The sequence below is a fragment of the Salvelinus namaycush genome, chromosome 30 (assembly GCF_016432855.1).
Source record: "Salvelinus namaycush isolate Seneca chromosome 30, SaNama_1.0, whole genome shotgun sequence".
NCBI lineage: Eukaryota > Metazoa > Chordata > Actinopteri > Salmoniformes > Salmonidae > Salvelinus > Salvelinus namaycush.
In genome coordinates this window covers 24783975-24802614 of record NC_052336.1, presented here as the reverse complement: position 1 = coordinate 24802614, position 18640 = coordinate 24783975, and the positions used below count along the sequence as shown (strand labels likewise).

The following is an 18640-nucleotide window of genomic DNA, read 5'->3' as shown; positions in this document are numbered from 1 at the left end:
CATTGTTTACAACAGTTTGGAATTCAGTAGAGAACAATAGAAAATGTTACTTAAATCTTGAAAAGATAGTAAAATGATCTGAAAGGCAAAAAAGTTGAAGGCTCTTCATAGAGGTGCTGTACAAAATGGATGGATATTACCTGCCACATGAAATAAAATACAAACTATTCTTTCAGGTTAAATGAAAAGGGAATAATATGCTAGGGAAAGAAGAAAATCTGACCAAAGCTTCCTGGTCCCAGCTCTTCTGTAGAGTCTCTCCATGTCTTCCATTAGGGTCTCTGGAAACAGTTAAAAGGCCTCTAAGTGAACTGAGCAATGCAAATCATTGTATATATATTCTAGAACAATGTAAACTGTGGATGATTGGGTCTGAAAACAGTGTTTGCCAAGACACTGCTATTCATGACACTAGCTGCATAGGCTATGCCTTGGTTGAATTCACCCCATTTGTTCTTTTTATTATTTCTAACACAGAGGAGACACTGATCCAAACTAAATCAGTTAGTCATGGGGTGCTAAATGGATTAGGCTATGGACATTTCATTTACAGTGATGCACTGATTCCCACCCTGGGGCTAGTTGGCCCGTTAGTCTGGCTCTGATGAATAATGTTAAAGTATCTGTTCAGTGTTACCAATTTTTTTAAATAAAATATTACCTCCAATAAATTACAATATGAATTAAATAGATGTCCTTCCAAAACATTATAATTAGGATGTTAAAAAGCAGATTTGCTCTGTGCCTCTGCTTGGCCTGTTAGGAAACAGAGTGATCTGTCACCAAATCTCAACCCAATTGAACACTTTTGGGAGATTCTGGAGCAGCGACCTGAGACAGCGTTTTCCACCACCACCAACAAAACACCAAATGGAAGAGTGGTGTCACATCCCTTCAATACAGTTCCAGACACTTGTAGGAATCTATGCCAAGGTGCATTGAAGCTGTTCTTACTCGTGGTGGCCTAACATATTAAGACACTTTATGTTGGTGTTTCCTTTATTTTGGCAGTTACCTGTATATCAGTCAACAACAGCTAACTGGGTTTCCTCTTGACATAAAACTTTTAGCTACAAACCACATGATTTAAAATAGAAGGGAATGGAGAGATGGCTGTTGTGTGGAGGATCTGCTTTGACTTGCTTTCTTGTTGGCTAGCCAGTTAGCCACGATAGCAAACCTTAGCACGCTAGTTAGATAACTGCTTCTAAACAGCCAGCAGGCCAACTCTAACAAACCACATAATTTGAAATAGAAGTGACTGGCGAGATAGTTGTTTGATAACAGCAACTGTGGATTGTTGGCTAGCTAGCTAGCTTGCTTGTGTGCGTGCAGTGTGTGCACTCCTGAGCCTGAGTCTCGAGAAGGATCCTTCTCCCCACCGGAGAAAAAAATATAAAATAAAAAAAGCTGCTGGACCAATCACATACGGGCCTGTCTCTACCAAAGAGGATGATGTCATTATCCAAGCAAATTTCACATTTTTTTTTTACGGTTTGTTTTAAAACTAAGTTTGAGATTTGGTTTTACTGAGAGGTTTTTCTCTCATTTATGTTTTGGCTACAATTACAAGTAAAGGATAAGTCAACAACATTATTTGGGTATGAGCAAACAGAATATTAGTAAGAAGAGATTTTCACTGGACTGTTACTTTAACAGAGTAACACCATTTTGCACGTGCGCTTTTGTTTCTGTGCCTACCATCCTTGGCAAAGAAGTCAGGACCCTCTTTCTTCATGAGAATACTGGCAAGCTGTGCTTGACTGGCCAGGCAGTCACAGTCCTGAGTAAGACAAAAACACAGAAAGAGGTCAAAGGTCATGCCATGGCGGTGTAAAGATAGTTAAGAGTCAGATCTAGGGCCCTGACATTAAAACACCCATCTCCTTTTGATTGTAGATGTCCTAATATTGACACCGTACTCTTGGACTCACATAGAATTTCTGCATGATCTCGTTGGTGGATTTGTGTTTCCACTCCTCGATGTCGATCTCAGGCTGCTGCTCCAGGTTTGAGGCATTGGGCGTGCTCGTCTGCCTCTTCACCTTGGAGTGCTTGGGCATCTCCAGCTCCTGAAAGTTCTTAAACTCTGGGATTCTAGACCAGGGGAAGTTACAGGAGTATTTTCAGGTTTACAGGCATGTTAAATCCTTTACACGCTGATTCCTCTATAAAAAAGTGTCACAATATACAAAAGGAGGAAACGACAGGAACAAGCTCTTACTCTGCTTCGTTGACACGAAGGAAGTCCAACTGCTCCACAATAGCTCCTGATATCAGGGTCTGGAAGGATGATTTAATAGTGACATCAAGGAATCTCATTTACATGGGATATGGACAGTTCAGGTGATTTCAAATATTCCGACTGAAGTCACATCTATACATTGACAGCCAGTTACATGTACAAAGGGGAATTATGTTCCCAGAAGAATGAGATGATAAAAGGGATTGACTATGAGGGATGGAGCCCTTTGTCTGCTCCTAGAGTTAGGTGTGAAGGGAATATTGAGTGTCTTTCATAAAAGACGTCACATCAAAACATCTAAAGAACTCTCTAGAGACACTGAAAGTCATTGTAACAGTAGGAAATAGAACTCGGTGAAGACAATTCAAAGGCATTGGATTTGCAAACATACATATTCACTATTTCTAAAAGCATTTCCAAAGGAAAGGAGAACTGCCAATAATATTGTGAGAGTAGATATCACAATGCCTCAAAGAAGTGTGAGTGGACTGAAACAAGTAAAAGTGTTGAGAACCTGAAGCCTGTCCACGTGAACTTTGACCCCACCGACACTCCCCTTCTTGAACGATGCCAACATGTCCAGGACTGGGTTGAAACGGCTCCCCCTGAAGGATATTCTACTGTTATAACTTTCTCCATATTAACCTAATGAGTATATGCTATTCCGCGGACTCCAATAGAACAACCTCTACTGTGGGATGGTAAGTGATTTTATTGCATTTAAAAAGGTGCTCTTTGGATAATGATCAATACTGCTGTGATCAGCATAACACCCAAGCTAAAGTGATATAAATGACAATAACAAAACTCTTATTGGCAAATACAGGTACACCTCCTGTGCTGGATTCCTATACACTCTAAAGCAGTAACAATTACAGTACAGAAGGAAATACAAAAGTAGATCTTACTTGATGTTGTCCTCTCTGATGAGGACCAGGAAGAGTGGGCGACCTTTCATTTTCCAGCTATGCTTGATGAACTGCAGTGCATTCTACATACAAAGATATGTAACACATTAAACTTGCATTGACCAAACAGACATACAGTTAGGGACACAATGTGGTGAGTGTGCATTCCCCAGAACAAGAATTAAACCAGACAAATGTCTAAACAGAAGTGTTTATGAGGTGAGTTCACCCCAGCTCACCTTGATGTCATCAATCAACAGCATGACATCCTGGGATAAGTAAAAGTCACTGAGATCAAAGACGATTGGGTAGCACACCACAGTCTTCCCCAGGATCCGATAAATCTGTGGGGAGTGGAGCAGACACATTGCATTACCTGATCCTGCAGGCCAAGATGGATGGCTCGGAGGTACCGACATATACATTACTCTGGACAGGACATAAAACAACCCATCGATCTTGAGGAAGCAATACACAGAAGCTAGAACGCATAGACGTTACAGTCCTGCGAGCACAGACACTTCCTAAAACGAACACACAACCTCTCCTCTCCTCTACAAACAAAAACACAAATATGCACAGGCACACTTGTTCTCCCTGTCCGTTTCTAAAGCACAAGCACTACCACGCACACAAACAAAGAGATTATTAGAATGCCCTCTGGCAGGACGCCCTATTCCATAAGAACACATAAATGTTCCATTAAAAAATTGTCTTAGTAATAGGTTTGGAACTGTGATTGATTCATTTGGCAATTTAAAAAACCAAATTGTATTCAGCTGTGTAAACTTATTTAAATGTCCTTCACTGGGGACAACTAGAAGGAATACCAACAACAGTTTAACGACAGCAGCTCACAATATCAAAGTGGATTACGAAATTGAATGACACATATCCATCATGGATTGCATGGCAGCAGTACTTTGTACAATGTTAAGAGTAAGGCAAAAATATGTATAATATCTATGTACATTATATCTTTACATGTAAATGAATATTATTCCAATTCTGAGCTGTGGTTGCACACTGAGAAGTGCTGGTTTATGTTCATCAGTGAGGAGGTGGTGGTATGACCTCTGAGTATGTGGTAGCATTGAGTGGTGAACGCTCACCTTGCAAGTGCCCATGCAGCCCACTGGCCTTTCCGGACGCCCACTCAGCCCCAGCTTCTTATTGATGGCCAGGAAGCGGTACGCCTGGGGGGAGAAAGAGACAGGCATACCTATTTCAGTTTCGTTTTTAAAAGCCTAGTTTTTCAAATTACACATCAAATCTTAGACCATGGCCTATTGACCAACGCTATGTACATTACAACTGACAAACAGACCACAACATAGATCACCCTCCTTCTATTCCCTCAGGCAAGTCACAGACCCATAGAGAAGTGCTATCATATAGCTAGCTACCGTCCTTTCCTCTCGTACACATATCTAGCCTTCAGATCTGACAACACACTCAGCTAGATATGACAAAGATCATAAATGGGAGTCATTTTAAAAACGCCAGGCAGGGAAAGTTGTCTATTTTTATTGCACCTCTACAAAAGATCAATCATCCTCATTTCCCCAATGATTTTTCTTTTGTTTGCGATCCATAATCTAAAATTACCTCCCTCTGAAGTTGAGACGTGCCAGTAGTTAACGGCCCCTGCAGAGCCTGCCTATGACGGCTCTGTTGTGGAGCCTAACACCCCTATGGTTCTGTTTAGTGCCATGGTGCAGGTGGGTTTAATGGAGAGTTGTCAGAAGGCAGAGATAGAAAGGTCCCCTGCAGGTCCTTACTGTAAAGCAACACCAAGTAGCTCAGTTAGTTAGTAGGCTCCGTCAGTCAGGATCGGCCCTCACTGCTCCTCATTCTTTCACTTCTACCTGGTATGGTCTTGGTGTAATATTTCCTTGGCTAATGGTATTTTAAATACATTTGAATTACATTTTCACTATGTAATGGTACAAGGTCACAGAGTGTCTACGCCCTGAAGACACTGAAACTGAGAGAAAGAGGTAACAACCTGTATGCCAGAGTGATGAGGAAAATTGTTGTCAATCCACAATGCGGATGATGGGCATTGATTTCACAACACCTGATCCATGCATGTGAGGAGGCACACTGCAGTCCCTGTGACCTCTGTGTCATACTGTCCCCTTATCTTCCCACACCAGGCAATACATGTCAATTATTCCTCCTAATCAATCCAATCAGAGGCTCCTGGTCAATAACACTGACTGTGTACTTCAGTGGCACTGCAGGAAATGTAGCTAACAAGCTTCAATACAAAGCAATCACCAATCTTACCAAAGAGCAATGTGTACATCCTACCACTAGATGGAGCTCTGCCACTCCTGCTTTTCCCATCTTCAAATGAGTTGGAAACAAATTATACATGGGTGGAAAGTACGAAAGATAATAGGAGAATCAGGCAATTAACAGAATATTATGATAATATTCAGAGTTCAGAGTTCAGAAAGACGGCAAATATTTATTCAGAATTAAGTCGCATAACAAATTCCCAACGCCCCTGGCCATGTGGCCTGTTTGAGGAGAGACGTTGTGTGAACCTTTGTCTGCACCCACGGCTCCCTGTCCCTGCCTGAAGAATACCAATGAACACAGCACAGCATATGGCTCACATCAAAGTTCTCTCATTTAGACCACAATCAAAAGCAACCAAACTGCTAATGTGATTGCTGTTAATGCCATCAAGATGGCTACATTCTGAGCGTGTCATTAGGTTGGGTGATATGAGGCCTGTTGTAAGAGAATGACAGTTGTAACAGAAGGCTTTAGTGTCGCAGTGTCTCTGTTCATCAATCGAAAACCTGCTCTCCTCTCTCCTAGACATCTGGGTCGTTCCACGAAAAGGGGGGCCTTTTGCGTCCCTTTGATATTTAAAAGTAGAAATTGCGCACCAATTTTGAATTTTAAAATCCTATTATATTAAATAAAGTACACTTTAATATAGACCACATGGAGAATTCAAATTATATTTTGAATGGAATAAAGGCTCGCTAAAGTGCCAAAATTCAGCATATCGACATGTCCCTCCATCAACCCTGTCACCTCTGATGAAGATTTTCCATCATCCATCAGTTTCACCGTCATTAGAAAGCCCTAGTTATTTTGTTGCTTTGACAAAGTCATATCTCCCGAGTGGCGCAGTGGTCTAAGGCACTGCATCTCAGTGCAAGAGGCGTCACTACGGTCCCTGGTTCGAATCCAGGCTGTATGACATCAGGCGGCGCACAATTGGCCCAGCGTCGTCCGGGTTTGGCCGGGGTAGGCAGTCATTGTAAATAAGAATTTGTTCTTAACTGACTTGCCTAGTTAAATAAAAAATAAGAAGATTATAATACATTTCATGTGATTAGGTATTCATTTACGTCTGTCCCTCATTTTAAGGTTTAAGAAGATATCATCAACCCTGTTTATTTGGCACCTAATAGGCACTTACTATAGTACTTTTTCATTTAACCTCATGAGATGGGGAAATGTTTTTTTTTATGACAATGTTAAAATCGAACGTTTTTTTGGACCAAGTTCCACTTGGCACCAAGAATTGGTGTAACGACCGTTGGCTTTTATAGACATGATCGCTGGGAGATGGGTCAAACGACATTCAGATGGGTTGGGGAGGCGTCACCAAGGCAAATGGAAGCTATTTTGGCAGCGCTGTTGCTGTGCCACCTGGGTTGAGATAAATAACATGCTGCTGGATGTAATTGCCGCTCTCCTGTCGTCAAGCAGCTGTTGGAAACACAATCGAACGGCAGAGAGAGATGAAGCGAGCGACGCAATGCAGAGCGGTGCCCCAGCCTTTAACAGATTCAAATGGGATTTCATATTTAGCATGCTGCTCGCCCTGGCTCGTGACACCCACCCAATCCATTGCTGCATAACTACATGCCCAACAACAGGGAAGATGAGCAGAGGCAGACCTTTCTAAGATGTATTAATATATTAGGAAAGGCAGTGATCGTTTTTATACGCATTACACCAATACTTTTAGACTTGATGCACTGGATACTATAGACATCCCACAAGAAGAATACACTGCTCGCCAAAATGACATATTGGACAGGTCAACCGGTCAATCCCATTGGCCGATCTCCAGCCTCACTCTGACTGATTGAGCAACCAAGAGGGATAGCTTAATAGATCGTGGCTGCAAAGATTGACAGTCAGATGAATTGACTAAGCCCATATGCTCGGCTGACATATTGATAGATGGCCTTGGACATCTAGGTAAATTGACTGATTAGTTTATTGCTTTCTAAAATCATGTACGTCTTCTAAAACGTTCAGAAAAATGTACGTGAACGTCGCACAATCTTCTCTCCTTGCAGTGAGCCTTCTATGGCCTCGGTCAGGTTGTGGTGTTACCCATAGTGATGAACATCACTCCGCAAAGGCGGAGGTGTTGCTAACATTTATGATAGCAAATTTCAATTTACAAAAAAAAAAATGACGTTTTCGTCTTTTGAGCTTCTAGTCATGAAATCTATGCAGCCTACTCAATCACTTTTTATAGCTACTGTTTACAGGCCTCCTGGGCCATATACAGCGTTCCTCTCTGAGTTCCCTGAATTCCTATCAGACCTTGTAGTCATAGCAGATCATATTCTAATTTTTGGTGATTTGAATATTCATATGGAGAAGTCCACAGACCCACTCCAAAAGTCTTTCGGAGCCATCATCGACTCAGTGGGTTTTGTCCAACATGTCTCTGGACCTACTCACTGCCACAGTCATACTCTGGACCTAGTTTTGTCCCATGGAATAAATGTTGTAGATCTTAATGTTTTCCCACATAATCCTGGACTATCGGACCACCATTTTATTACGTTTGCAATCGCAACAAATAATCTGCTCAGACCCCAACCAAGGAGCATCAAAAGTCGTGCTATAAATTCTCAGACAACACAAAAATTCCTTGATGCCCTTCCAGACTCCTTCTGCCTACCCAAGGACGTCGGAGGACAAAAATCAGTTAACCACTTAACTGAGGAACTCAATTTAACCTTGCGCAATACCCTAGATGCAGTTGCACCCCTAAAAACGAAAAACATTTGTCATAAGAAACTAGCTCCCTGGTATACAGAAAATACCCGAGCTTTGAAGCAAGCTTCCAGGAAATTGGAACGGAAATGGCGCCACACCAAACTGGAAGTCTTCCGACTAGCTTGGAAAGACAGTACCGTGCAGTACCGAAGAGCCCTCACTGCTGCTCGATCATCCTACTTTTCCAACTTAATCGAGGAAAATAAGAACAATCCAAAATTTATTTTTGATACTGTTGCAAAGCTAACTAAAAAGCAGCATTCCCCAAGAGAGGATGGCTTTCACTTCAGTAGTAATAAATTCATGAACTTCTTTGAGGAAAAGATCATGACCATTAGAAAGCAAATTACGGACTCCTCTTTGAATCTGCGTATTCCTCCAGGGCTTAGCTGTCCTGGATCTGCACAGCTCTGCCAGGGCCTGGGATCGGGAGAGACACTTAAGTGTTTTAGTACTATATCTCTTGACACAATGATGAAAATAATCATGGCCTCTAAACCTTCAAGCTGCATACTGGATCCTATTCCTACTAAACTGCTGAAAGAGCTGCTTCCTGTGCTTGGCCCTCCTATGTTGAACATAATAAACAGCTCTCTATCCACCGGATGTGTACCAAACTCACTAAAAGTGGCAGTGATAAAGCCTCTCTTGAAAAAGCCAAACCTTGACCCGGAAAATATAAAAAACTATCGGCCTATATCGAATCTTCCATTCCTCTCAAACATTTTAGAAAAAGCTGTTGCGCAGCAACTCACTGCCTTTCTGAAGACAAACAATGTATACGAAATGCTTCAGTCTGGTTTTAGACCCCATCATAGCACTGAGACTGCACTTGTGAAGGTGGTAAATGACCTTTTAATGGCGTCAGACCGAGGCTCTGCATCTGTCCTCGTGCTACTAGACCTTAGTGCTGCCTTTGACACCATCGATCACCACATTCTTTTGGAGAGACTGGAAACCCAAATTGGTCTACACGGACCAGTTCTGGCCTGGTTTAGATCTTACCTGTCGGAAAGATATCAGTTTGTCTCTGTGAATGGTTTGTCCTCTGACAAATCAACTGTGCATTTCGGTGTTCCTCAAGGTTCCGTTTTAGGACCACTATTGTTTTCACTATATATTTTACCTCTTGGGGATGTTATTCGAAAACATAATGTTAACTTTCACTGCTATGCGGATGACACACAGCTGTACATTTCAATGAAACATGGTGAAGCCCCAAAATTGCCCTCGCTAGAAGCCTGTGTTTCAGACATAAGGAAGTGGATGGCTGAAAACTTTCTACTTTTAAACTCGGACAAAACAGAGATGCTTGTTCTAGGTCCCAAGAAACAAAGAGATCTTCTGTTAAATCTGACAATTCATCTTGATGGTTGTAAAGTCGTCTCAAATAAAACTGTGAAGGACCTCGGCGTTACTCTTGACCCTGATCTCTCTTTTGACGAACATATCAAGACTGTTTCAAGGACAGCTTTTTTCCATCTACGTAACATTGCAAAAATCAGAAATTTTCTGTCCAAAAATGATGCAGAAAAATTAATCCATGCATTTGTTACTTCTAGGTTAGACTACTGCAATGCTCTACTTTCCGGCTACCCGGATAAAGCACTAAATAAACTTCAGTTTGCTAAATACGGCTGCTAGAATCCTGACTAGAACCAAGAAATTTGATCATATTACTCCAGTGCTAGCTTCCCTACACTGGCTTCCTGTTAAGGCAAGGGCTGATTTCAAGGTTTTACTGTTAACCTATAAAGCGTTACATGGGCTTGCTCCTACCTATCTTTCCGAGTTGGTCCTGCCGTACATACCAATACGTACGCTACGGTCACAAGACGCAGGCCTCCTAATTGTCCCTAGAATTTCTAAGCAAACAGCGGGAGGCAGGGCTTTCTCCTATAGATCTCCATTTTTATGGAACAGTCTGCCTACCCATGTGAGAGACGCAGACTCGGTCTCAACCTTTAAGTCTTTACTGAAGACTTATCTCTTCAGTAGGTCATATGATTGAGTGTAGTCTGGCCCAGGAGTGTGAAGGTGAACGGAAAGGCTCTGGAGCAACGAACCGCCCTTGCTGTCTCTGCCTGGCCGGTTCCCCTCTCTCCACTGGGATTCTCTACCTCTAACCCTATTACAGGGGCTGAGTCACTGGCTTACTGGTGCTCTTTCATGCCGTCCCTGGGAGGGGTGCGTCACTTGAGTGGGTTGAGTTACTGACGTGATCTTCCTGTCTGGGTTGGCGCCCCCCCTTGGTTTGTGCTGTGGTGGAGATCTTTGTTGGCTATACTCGGCCTTGTCTCAGGATTATAAGTTGGTGGTTGAAGATATCCCTCCAGTGGTGCGGGGGCTGTGCTTTGGCAAAGTGGGTGGGGTTATATCCTTCCTATTTGGCCCTGTCCGGGGGTATCTTCGGATGGGGCCACAGTGTCTCCTGACCGCTCCTGTCTCAGCCTCCAGTATTTATGCTGCAGTAGTTTGTGTCGGGGGGCTAGGGTCAGTTTGTTATAACTGGAGTACTTCTCCTGTCTTATCCAGTGTCCTGTGTGAATTTAAGTATGCTTTCTCTAATTCTCTCGTTCTCTCTTTCTTTCTCTCTCTCTGAGAACCTGAGCCCTAGGACCATACGTCAGGACTACCGGGCATGACGACTCCCTGCTGCCCCCAGTCCGCCTGGCCTTGCTGCTATTCCAGTTTCAACTGTTCTGCCTGCGGTTACGGAACCCCTACCTGTCCCAGACCTGCTGTTTTCAACTCTTAATGATCGGCTATGAAAAGCCAACAGATTTATTCCTGATTATTATTTGACCATGCTTGTCATTTATGAACATTTTGAAAATCTTGGCTCTCTCTAATTTTCTCCTTCTCTCTTTCTTTCTCTCGGAGGATCTGAGCCCTGGGACCATACGTCGGGACTGCCGGGCGTGGTGGCTCCTTGCTGTCCCCAGTCCGCCTGGCCTTGCTGCTGTTCCGGTTTCAGCTGTTCTGCCTGCGGTTATGGAACCGCCACCTGTCCCAGACCTGTTGTTTTTCAACTCTTAATGATCGGCTATGAAAAGCCAACTGAAAATTATTCATGATTATTATTTGACCATGCTTGTCACTTATGAACATTTTTGAACATCTTGGCATAGTTCTGTTATAATCTCCACCCGGCACAGCCAGAAGAGGACTGGCCACCCCTCATAGCCTGGTTCCTCTCTAGGTTTCTTCCTAGGTTTTGGCCTTTCTAGGGAGTTTTTCCTAGCCACCGTGCTTCTACACCTGCATTCTAGCTGTTTGGGGTTTCAGGCTGGGTCTCTGTACAGCACTTCGAGATATTAGCTGATGTACGAAGGGCTATATAAAATAAACTTGATTGATTGATTGATTGATTTCATTCTGTGGTATAACTCACATTAACCAGCTCCTTCTGGGCCCAGATCTGAATGGGCTCCACCTGTTGGGGTGTCTGAGTCTGGATGCCATAGGTGTTCAGGAACACCTGCAGTCTGCAACACAACACAACACACTGTTAGGCTACACAGCTGTTTAGGAAGCCCAACAGTCTGGGTGGCCAAAAGAATATTAGCTATGAAAAAGTAGTAGGAGACATGTACCGAACGCACATTTATTACCAAACAGACACACAGCAAACAAGGAGGATAGACTACTGAAAGTGTTGTAGTGAATAGTGTATAGTGATTTTATGGTCAACAACACACTAAAACACCAGTCAGGGAGAAGGATTGTCCATGTGGAAAGGTTCAAAGGTGAGTTGATGTGGAGGACGGGAGTTTACAGAGGTTGATTCAACCTGCCCTCCTCCTGGAAACAACTGAAGTGTTGAGAGGCAGAGTGGGGTTCGGCTACTCCCATGCTAGGCTACTGATTGGCTGACCAGGTCAGCTGAATCTGTTCCCTGACAACCTGGTCCCTAAACACATTGGTGTGAATTGGGCCTCCGCCACTGGACAATAGGGTCAGGCTGAGGACGGTCAACTCTACTGCAGCTGAAAAGTCACACAGAGTTTGTCTACACGTCCTAGCCAGAGAGACGGTTCAGTAAGGGTTTAATGATTAAAGCTATAGGGTTTTGTACAAGCTACACCTTGAAAGATTCTCTGAAACAAACGCAGCAATAGGTAAAGGCTAGAAGGAAGTGAGCAGGCTGAAATACGAGTGCTAGGTTAGCTGCTGAGGAAGACCTGCCGTCTGATTGGAACAGCAGGACAGGTTAACAGGCTTCAGCTGGCCAGCCGACCACTAAAACCTCCCTCTTTGACTCCACAGCTAAATGAGGGTGCTAACAGTCATTAAGCGCTTGCAACGGCCAAGCGCTTAATGTGCACAGTGCAACAACAACAAAAAACACAGACGAGTGAAGGAGAGAGGGAGAAAAACGGCCAGCTTTACGAACTACCACAAATTCTCTCTCACACAATTCTCTCATCTCAGAGACACATCGCTACCTCACACAGTGTCCTATTCATCTTTCCCATCACCTACCTCTGGCTCTCAGCAATCAGGGCCACATGGACCACCGTGTCATTATCAATGGGACCCTGGAACACAGAGAGAGAGAGAGAAGTGAACACTCACCTTAGAGGGGAAAATACGATTTCAGTTTATAGTATATAACAAAATCACGATAACATACTGAATTATTATCTTGCATAATACATTGCAGTGAAAATTGATCCACTTGTAAAGGAAAGCTTTGAATAGGAGATAAGAGGCTTGAGGGAACAAAAGAGTGATGAGGGAAGTGAGGTGAACCATACCTCACCGTACCCTGTCATTACAGAAGTTTGAACCGTGGTAATCTTTATAGTGGTTATAAACTACTGACTTCGTAGCAGTTGGATTGGCCATAGTAAAGCAGGAGTGTCAGTGACCACATGCGCACTGTATTTCGGATAGTAGCTCTTATCCCACTTAAGGTCTTATTTCGGGATAACCTGTTTACATGCACTTTTGATATCCTGCTAACGAGTATATCTTATTAAAACAGAATATTCCTAATTTAAGATCATATGGGTTAAATGGAATATTAACTGAAATATGGACACTAACTGTAGGCCTATAACCTCTCACATGTAGAGTAATATAATATTAACTCCTGCAGAATTATGCATTTCTTGCAGTACAATTATACAACAAATGTTAATTTTGTCTCGGCAACAGGAGTGGTGAAATCGGATTTCTTTCTTTCAGCATCTCTTGAGAAAACGTGAATGTGCGTGTAATGTGTTATCTTTGACGCTGTTATGCAAGCAGACTATTTCAACCACATACAATATGCGCCCAAGACGAACTTGAAGTCTTATCAGAAACGTGTTTCATCGTTTTCTCAGCTTTTAATTTCCTTAATTAAAAAGGTCCCTTAATGAAACAGACAACTTTACCGATGTTAACGAGATTAACGCATGCATTCTATCAATGTAAGACATCCTGGTGGGCAACAAGTTATGACAGAAGAGAAGTTGCCTATATCTAACTATAGTTGACAAACAAATGGCCTACCAAATGTCGGAAATTATAAGCAGAAACTTGTTTAAATTAAAGGGTGAAAGTAGCCAGTATGCTATACGGCCCAGTACGGAGTATAAGAAAAATAAATTATTATGGAATTATTATGGTGGCTCGAACTGCGCAGGTAGCCTTCTTTTTGAAGTGATTTGTTTGACAATCAGATGAAATCACCATCACACAACACCCATGATAATGCGCAACTGAGCCTGCGCAGACAGAGAAAAAACAGTAGTAAACGGGATAAGATCTTTACAGTATCCCGTCTAAGATCAGCATATCCCAGGCATCTTATCCTGGTGTCACATAACCGGGATACAAGCTTTTTCGGGTTATTGTAAACGGGATATGATGTTTATACGAGTCAGCTCAAAAACAGAATACTTGAGTATCCTGAATAATAACAGGATATTGGTGTGCATGTAAACGTTGTCACAGATGCATCGGAGAAGCAGTGCCTTTGCTTCAGAATTAAGTCACATGAATAAAGCTCCTAACTATGAACAAGGTGAAAGGTATGCATATGATACTGTCATACACCTGTGAATCTTTCAAGGAGTCATCTTTGAGGATCGAATGACGTTGATCTAATGATCATGCTTCCTTTCTCTTCTATTTGCAGCAATTGCATTTCCACCTCCCTCCGGTGAGTCCCGGGAGATGTATTCAGAGATAAGTGATTTGTAAACAGAGTGAATCATATCACTGGAGTTAAATGACTAAAATCCCTGAGCCATTTGAAAATAACATATTGTGATTCGCAGGAGGGCTGTTCATCAGAGGCAATGCTCCGTTAGATGGCCCGGCAGGAAGCCTGACGCAGGCAGAGAAGAGAATGCTGGAAGCCATTTTGTTTGGGCGGAAAGAGCAGGTTTTTCTCAACACCCTCATTATCATTAATCAGAGGAATCCGGGACGGGGGACGGGGGAGAGAGAGGTTCACAGAAATCTCTTCTGATTAATTGTGAGCAGCGGCTTCCAAAACACTGCAATGGAAATCTCTCATTAGCAGTCTGCTCCAAAACACAAAGGAATCGTTTGAGGAGAGAAAGAAATAAAGAAAATAAGAAATGAAGATGCAAATAAAATAATGCAGGAAATATCTTCTCTCTCCAGCTCACCACTATACCTACCTGGTGGGTAATTAGGTTTAAAGCAAAGCTTCGATTGGACAGCAGAATGTACTGGAACATCTTAATAGGTGTTGCAGAGATCTTGTTGTCTCAGGAAAAAAACCTGGATAAGACCGGTCAAGCTTCAATTAGCGCCTCATATTCGTGCCTGCTGGCACCTGGCTCTGGGTCCTGGGCCCCCCAGCTCCTGAGGTAACCGGGGCCAGAGCAGATGGAGGGACATCACACTGACGACACTACAGCCGGGAGACACTAACAGTCTCTCATAAGGCCACCTCAATGCTCAGTAAATGTGTGAACGGACACATACTGTATACTGCCCTACCAAGCAAAAAGGCAGTAACTGCTCATTTGGTCAAAAATGAGTTAGTAATTTTTGCTACATTAAATACATGCTTAATCATGTGGACAAGTATCCTGCCTCTACTGTATTGTGTTTTGGAGAAATGGGAGTCATATTAGCAGTAACTGCACTAGGTTACTGTGAAACCAAGGTAAATAAAAGCTCATTTTCTCAGTTCCACGCTATGAGCAGTTACTGGCTTTTTGCTTGGTAGGGCAATATAAAACACAAACAAAATAATTAACATTTTGACCGGGGTTAGAGGAAGACGTGTATTGTTTGCAGAGGAAGAGATAGATGGAGAGTGTCTTTGTTCCTTATTTGTTTTCTTTTAGGTGTAATGACGGTCTTATTTAATAGTGCAGTACATACGGTACCTGAAGCTCTTCTGTCTGAAGGAGAGCTGAAATGTCAATATTTACTTCCTCAGGCACATTCTCCATGTGCTACAACTAAAGTAATGACATGAATACATTGAGAACAGAAACGGCTGTCAGAAAAATCTCACTAATTGGAATAAATTCTCTTCTACAACTTGTCTAGCTACTCCTCTCTCATTTCAGGCTGTTGAAAAGAATGAGTACAATAAATTGCCCCTGAAAGAAAAAAAGAAGAAAAAACTCAAATTTAGGTAAGCAATTTGCATCAACAGTAGCTTGTGTCTCAGCATGAGAAACGTGTATCTCAACTCGTAAAAGCCCAATTGCAAAACAAGCTTAGTCAGGAGTGCCACTCCCAGACTGCAAATATAAATGAGTTTCATCTCTGCTTCATTTGAGATTTTCCCAAATTAAAAGCGTTAAAAAGGCCCCTTCAGGCTTCTTCTCACACTGCACCGTGTCTACCCAAACGCTGGGTACTAACACGTGTCCTTTGCATACAGATTGCATTTCACACAGCGGAACTCTCCAAGCATCCGGAAAGCAAAATGCAAGTAACTGAAATATACACATAAGCCTATCTCCCCAAAGCAATTGAACTGTGAATGTACTCCAATACATGGTCAATAGCCTGAAAAAACACTACTTCAAAAGAATAGTCACTATGTAAATTATGACTAAGACTGAATCATTTCACAGAGGAAAATTACAGTGTTGGTCCTTTTCTGACACAGCTTGTGAAGACAACAATCCCTCCTACCCCTTCCTCCTCTCCCACTCCCACTCCCCTCTCCCATCCATCCCCCCTCTCCCACTCCTCCTCTCCCACTCCCATCCCTCCTCTCCTCTCAATATGTCTTCAGTGATTCAGTGTTAGGCCCTGCTGAGCCCTTCTGTCCACTGACCTAAGCTAACCAGCTCAAGGTTACACAGCCCCACCGGGACTGGCCATGAGCCTTCACAGCATGTCTAGCACGCATTTTGTATATGCCACTCCACTCTAGGAACATTTTCCTAATATTTTGCCCTCAGAACAGAACTCCATAGATTAGGGCTTAATGAATTTATTTCAATTACATTTAACATTTACATTTAAGTCATTTAGCAGACGCTCTTATCCAGAGCGACTTACAAGTACATACATTCATACTTGTTTTTTTGCACTGGCCCCCCGTGGGAATCGAACCCACAACCCTGGTGTTGCAAGCACCATGCTCTACCAACTGAGCCACACGGGGCCAATTGATTTATTTCTTTATATATGAACTGCAACTCAGTTCAATCTTTGAAATTGTTACATGTTGTGTTAATATTTTGTTCAGTATACATAGACAATCCTATACATACACATGAATGTACCCATGAGTGTGCACACAACAGACGAACACCAAATAAAATGCACTCTGTTGTTACTCAGCATTTTTACGTGCACGTTTAGATCAAAGGGATAATGACTTGAATTTACATATACTAAACTCGCATCACTGTACGTGTGTTACTAGTATGTTGTTCAAAATAAGCTTGACAAGGCACTAAGACAACGCTATCTCATAAGCTATCGGCAGTGACGTGCTACACATTGTAAGTGCGCAGATAGCCAAGTGTGAGCCACGTTTTTGATTGTACTTTCTCAAGGTTGGCATTTAAAAGCACACTTTATTTCCCCTCATTTTACATTTCCAGGTAGCATGAAAAAGGCAGACTTATTGAACTTGGTTTGGGATATGAATGTAACAGTGGAGGTACAGAAATAATCACTTCACAGAAATTGAAAACGGTGGGGATTGGATTCTTTGCTATGTAATTATGGAGGGATCCTTGCGGAGAATTTGATACGCATCGCCCTCGCTCTCTTTCTCCCTCTCACTGGGCACACCGCAGATATATTAGGTTTACTCGGCAATCCTTATTAAAATTATCAATTTATATTAAGCTGAGCCCTATGAAATCCACCTTGAGCCTGGGCTTGTCAAACCTGTTGTATTTGATGTAATTCCCATTGAGATTCTACTGGGGAGACTGGGAGAGACAGTCTTTGATAAATCAGGCCTACCTATGAACGGCTCTGTATGGGTGCCGCGGCAACGTCACCCAGAGAGCGGACACACCAGCCCAGACAATAAAGCCCTCTAAGCTGACAGTCAGCCCATATTCAAGTACCGATTTACCATTATGGATTAAAGTCTTATTAAAATGGGGATGGAAGACGGGACTGCGTGACATAGAGGAATGGGAGGGCGTTGAGTGTAAGTGTGGAGACTGACAGTCACCTACGTGGCAGTAATTGCTCATATAATGTCAAAGCCCTTTTCCAGCTCGCCACCCACAAGCCGTTTTTTAGTTTATTAAGCACCGAGCCTGGTGTGCAATAACATTGGCATGGCAACTGCAGCAGCACGGGCGAGTTAGGAGACCCATATGGCTGTGCCATCTAAATGGTCTCTGCTCTGGCGCATGTGACTGACCTGGCTCTAACCCCAGCACAGTGCTCACCATGACAGATAATTGATATGCCCAGACAGGGATGATGACACACAACTGTTGTTTTTACCCAAATAGAGACCTTTCTCATATAGGGCACTGGGAGAGAGGGAGAGCACACGATTGTACTCTACATCACTGCTGTGAGCTTGGCCACATTCTGCGAGACTCACAGAGAGAATCAGGTTCAGCAGCATGGAACTCCATGATTAAAGACCAAACTGTGTTTGCCTGTCGAGGAGGTGGTCACCTTTGTAGATGCTTGCCTTTGGAAAGACAAAGAAAGACCAAATTGGAGGTTCTCCTGCTCACAGGTCACTTCCCCTTAGGTATGAGAGGCTGGGAGAGCTACTATAGTCATTATGGCTAATAAACAAAACAGTGAGCTTGGAAAAACCACTGGGCCAAATGTATAAAAAACTCATTAATGTGGATTTGACTTGGGACCGGGGCCTTGTAAAGTTTCTAAAGCAGACACTGTGATCCACTTTTGCTGTCACAATTATGTGAGAGATGGCCTACTCCCTGCCGGTTCAGGTCACTGGCAATCTCTCCTGGGCTCTTGCTGTCAGAGGGGGGCCCTGCTC

The 18640-nt window shown here is 42.8% G+C and overlaps 1 protein-coding gene across 3 annotated transcripts in view; it reads right to left on the bottom strand.

The window, feature by feature from the left end:
• The window catches only part of LOC120025381 (phosphorylase b kinase regulatory subunit beta-like), a 66663-nt gene that overhangs the window by 8105 nt on the left and 39918 nt on the right, over positions 1 to 18640 (bottom strand). For all 3 annotated transcript variants that reach the window (XM_038969929.1, XM_038969928.1, XM_038969927.1), the window contains 10 exons: positions 12694 to 12749; positions 11603 to 11696; positions 4266 to 4349; positions 3393 to 3497; positions 3154 to 3236; positions 2760 to 2850; positions 2225 to 2283; positions 1935 to 2097; positions 1702 to 1783; positions 224 to 281 (listed from right to left, as the gene is read on the bottom strand). In XM_038969929.1, the coding sequence (XP_038825857.1) occupies positions 224 to 281; positions 1702 to 1783; positions 1935 to 2097; positions 2225 to 2283; positions 2760 to 2850; positions 3154 to 3236; positions 3393 to 3497; positions 4266 to 4349; positions 11603 to 11696; positions 12694 to 12749 (875 nt within the window). The remainder of the gene's footprint in view (positions 1 to 223; positions 282 to 1701; positions 1784 to 1934; positions 2098 to 2224; positions 2284 to 2759; positions 2851 to 3153; positions 3237 to 3392; positions 3498 to 4265; positions 4350 to 11602; positions 11697 to 12693; positions 12750 to 18640) is intronic.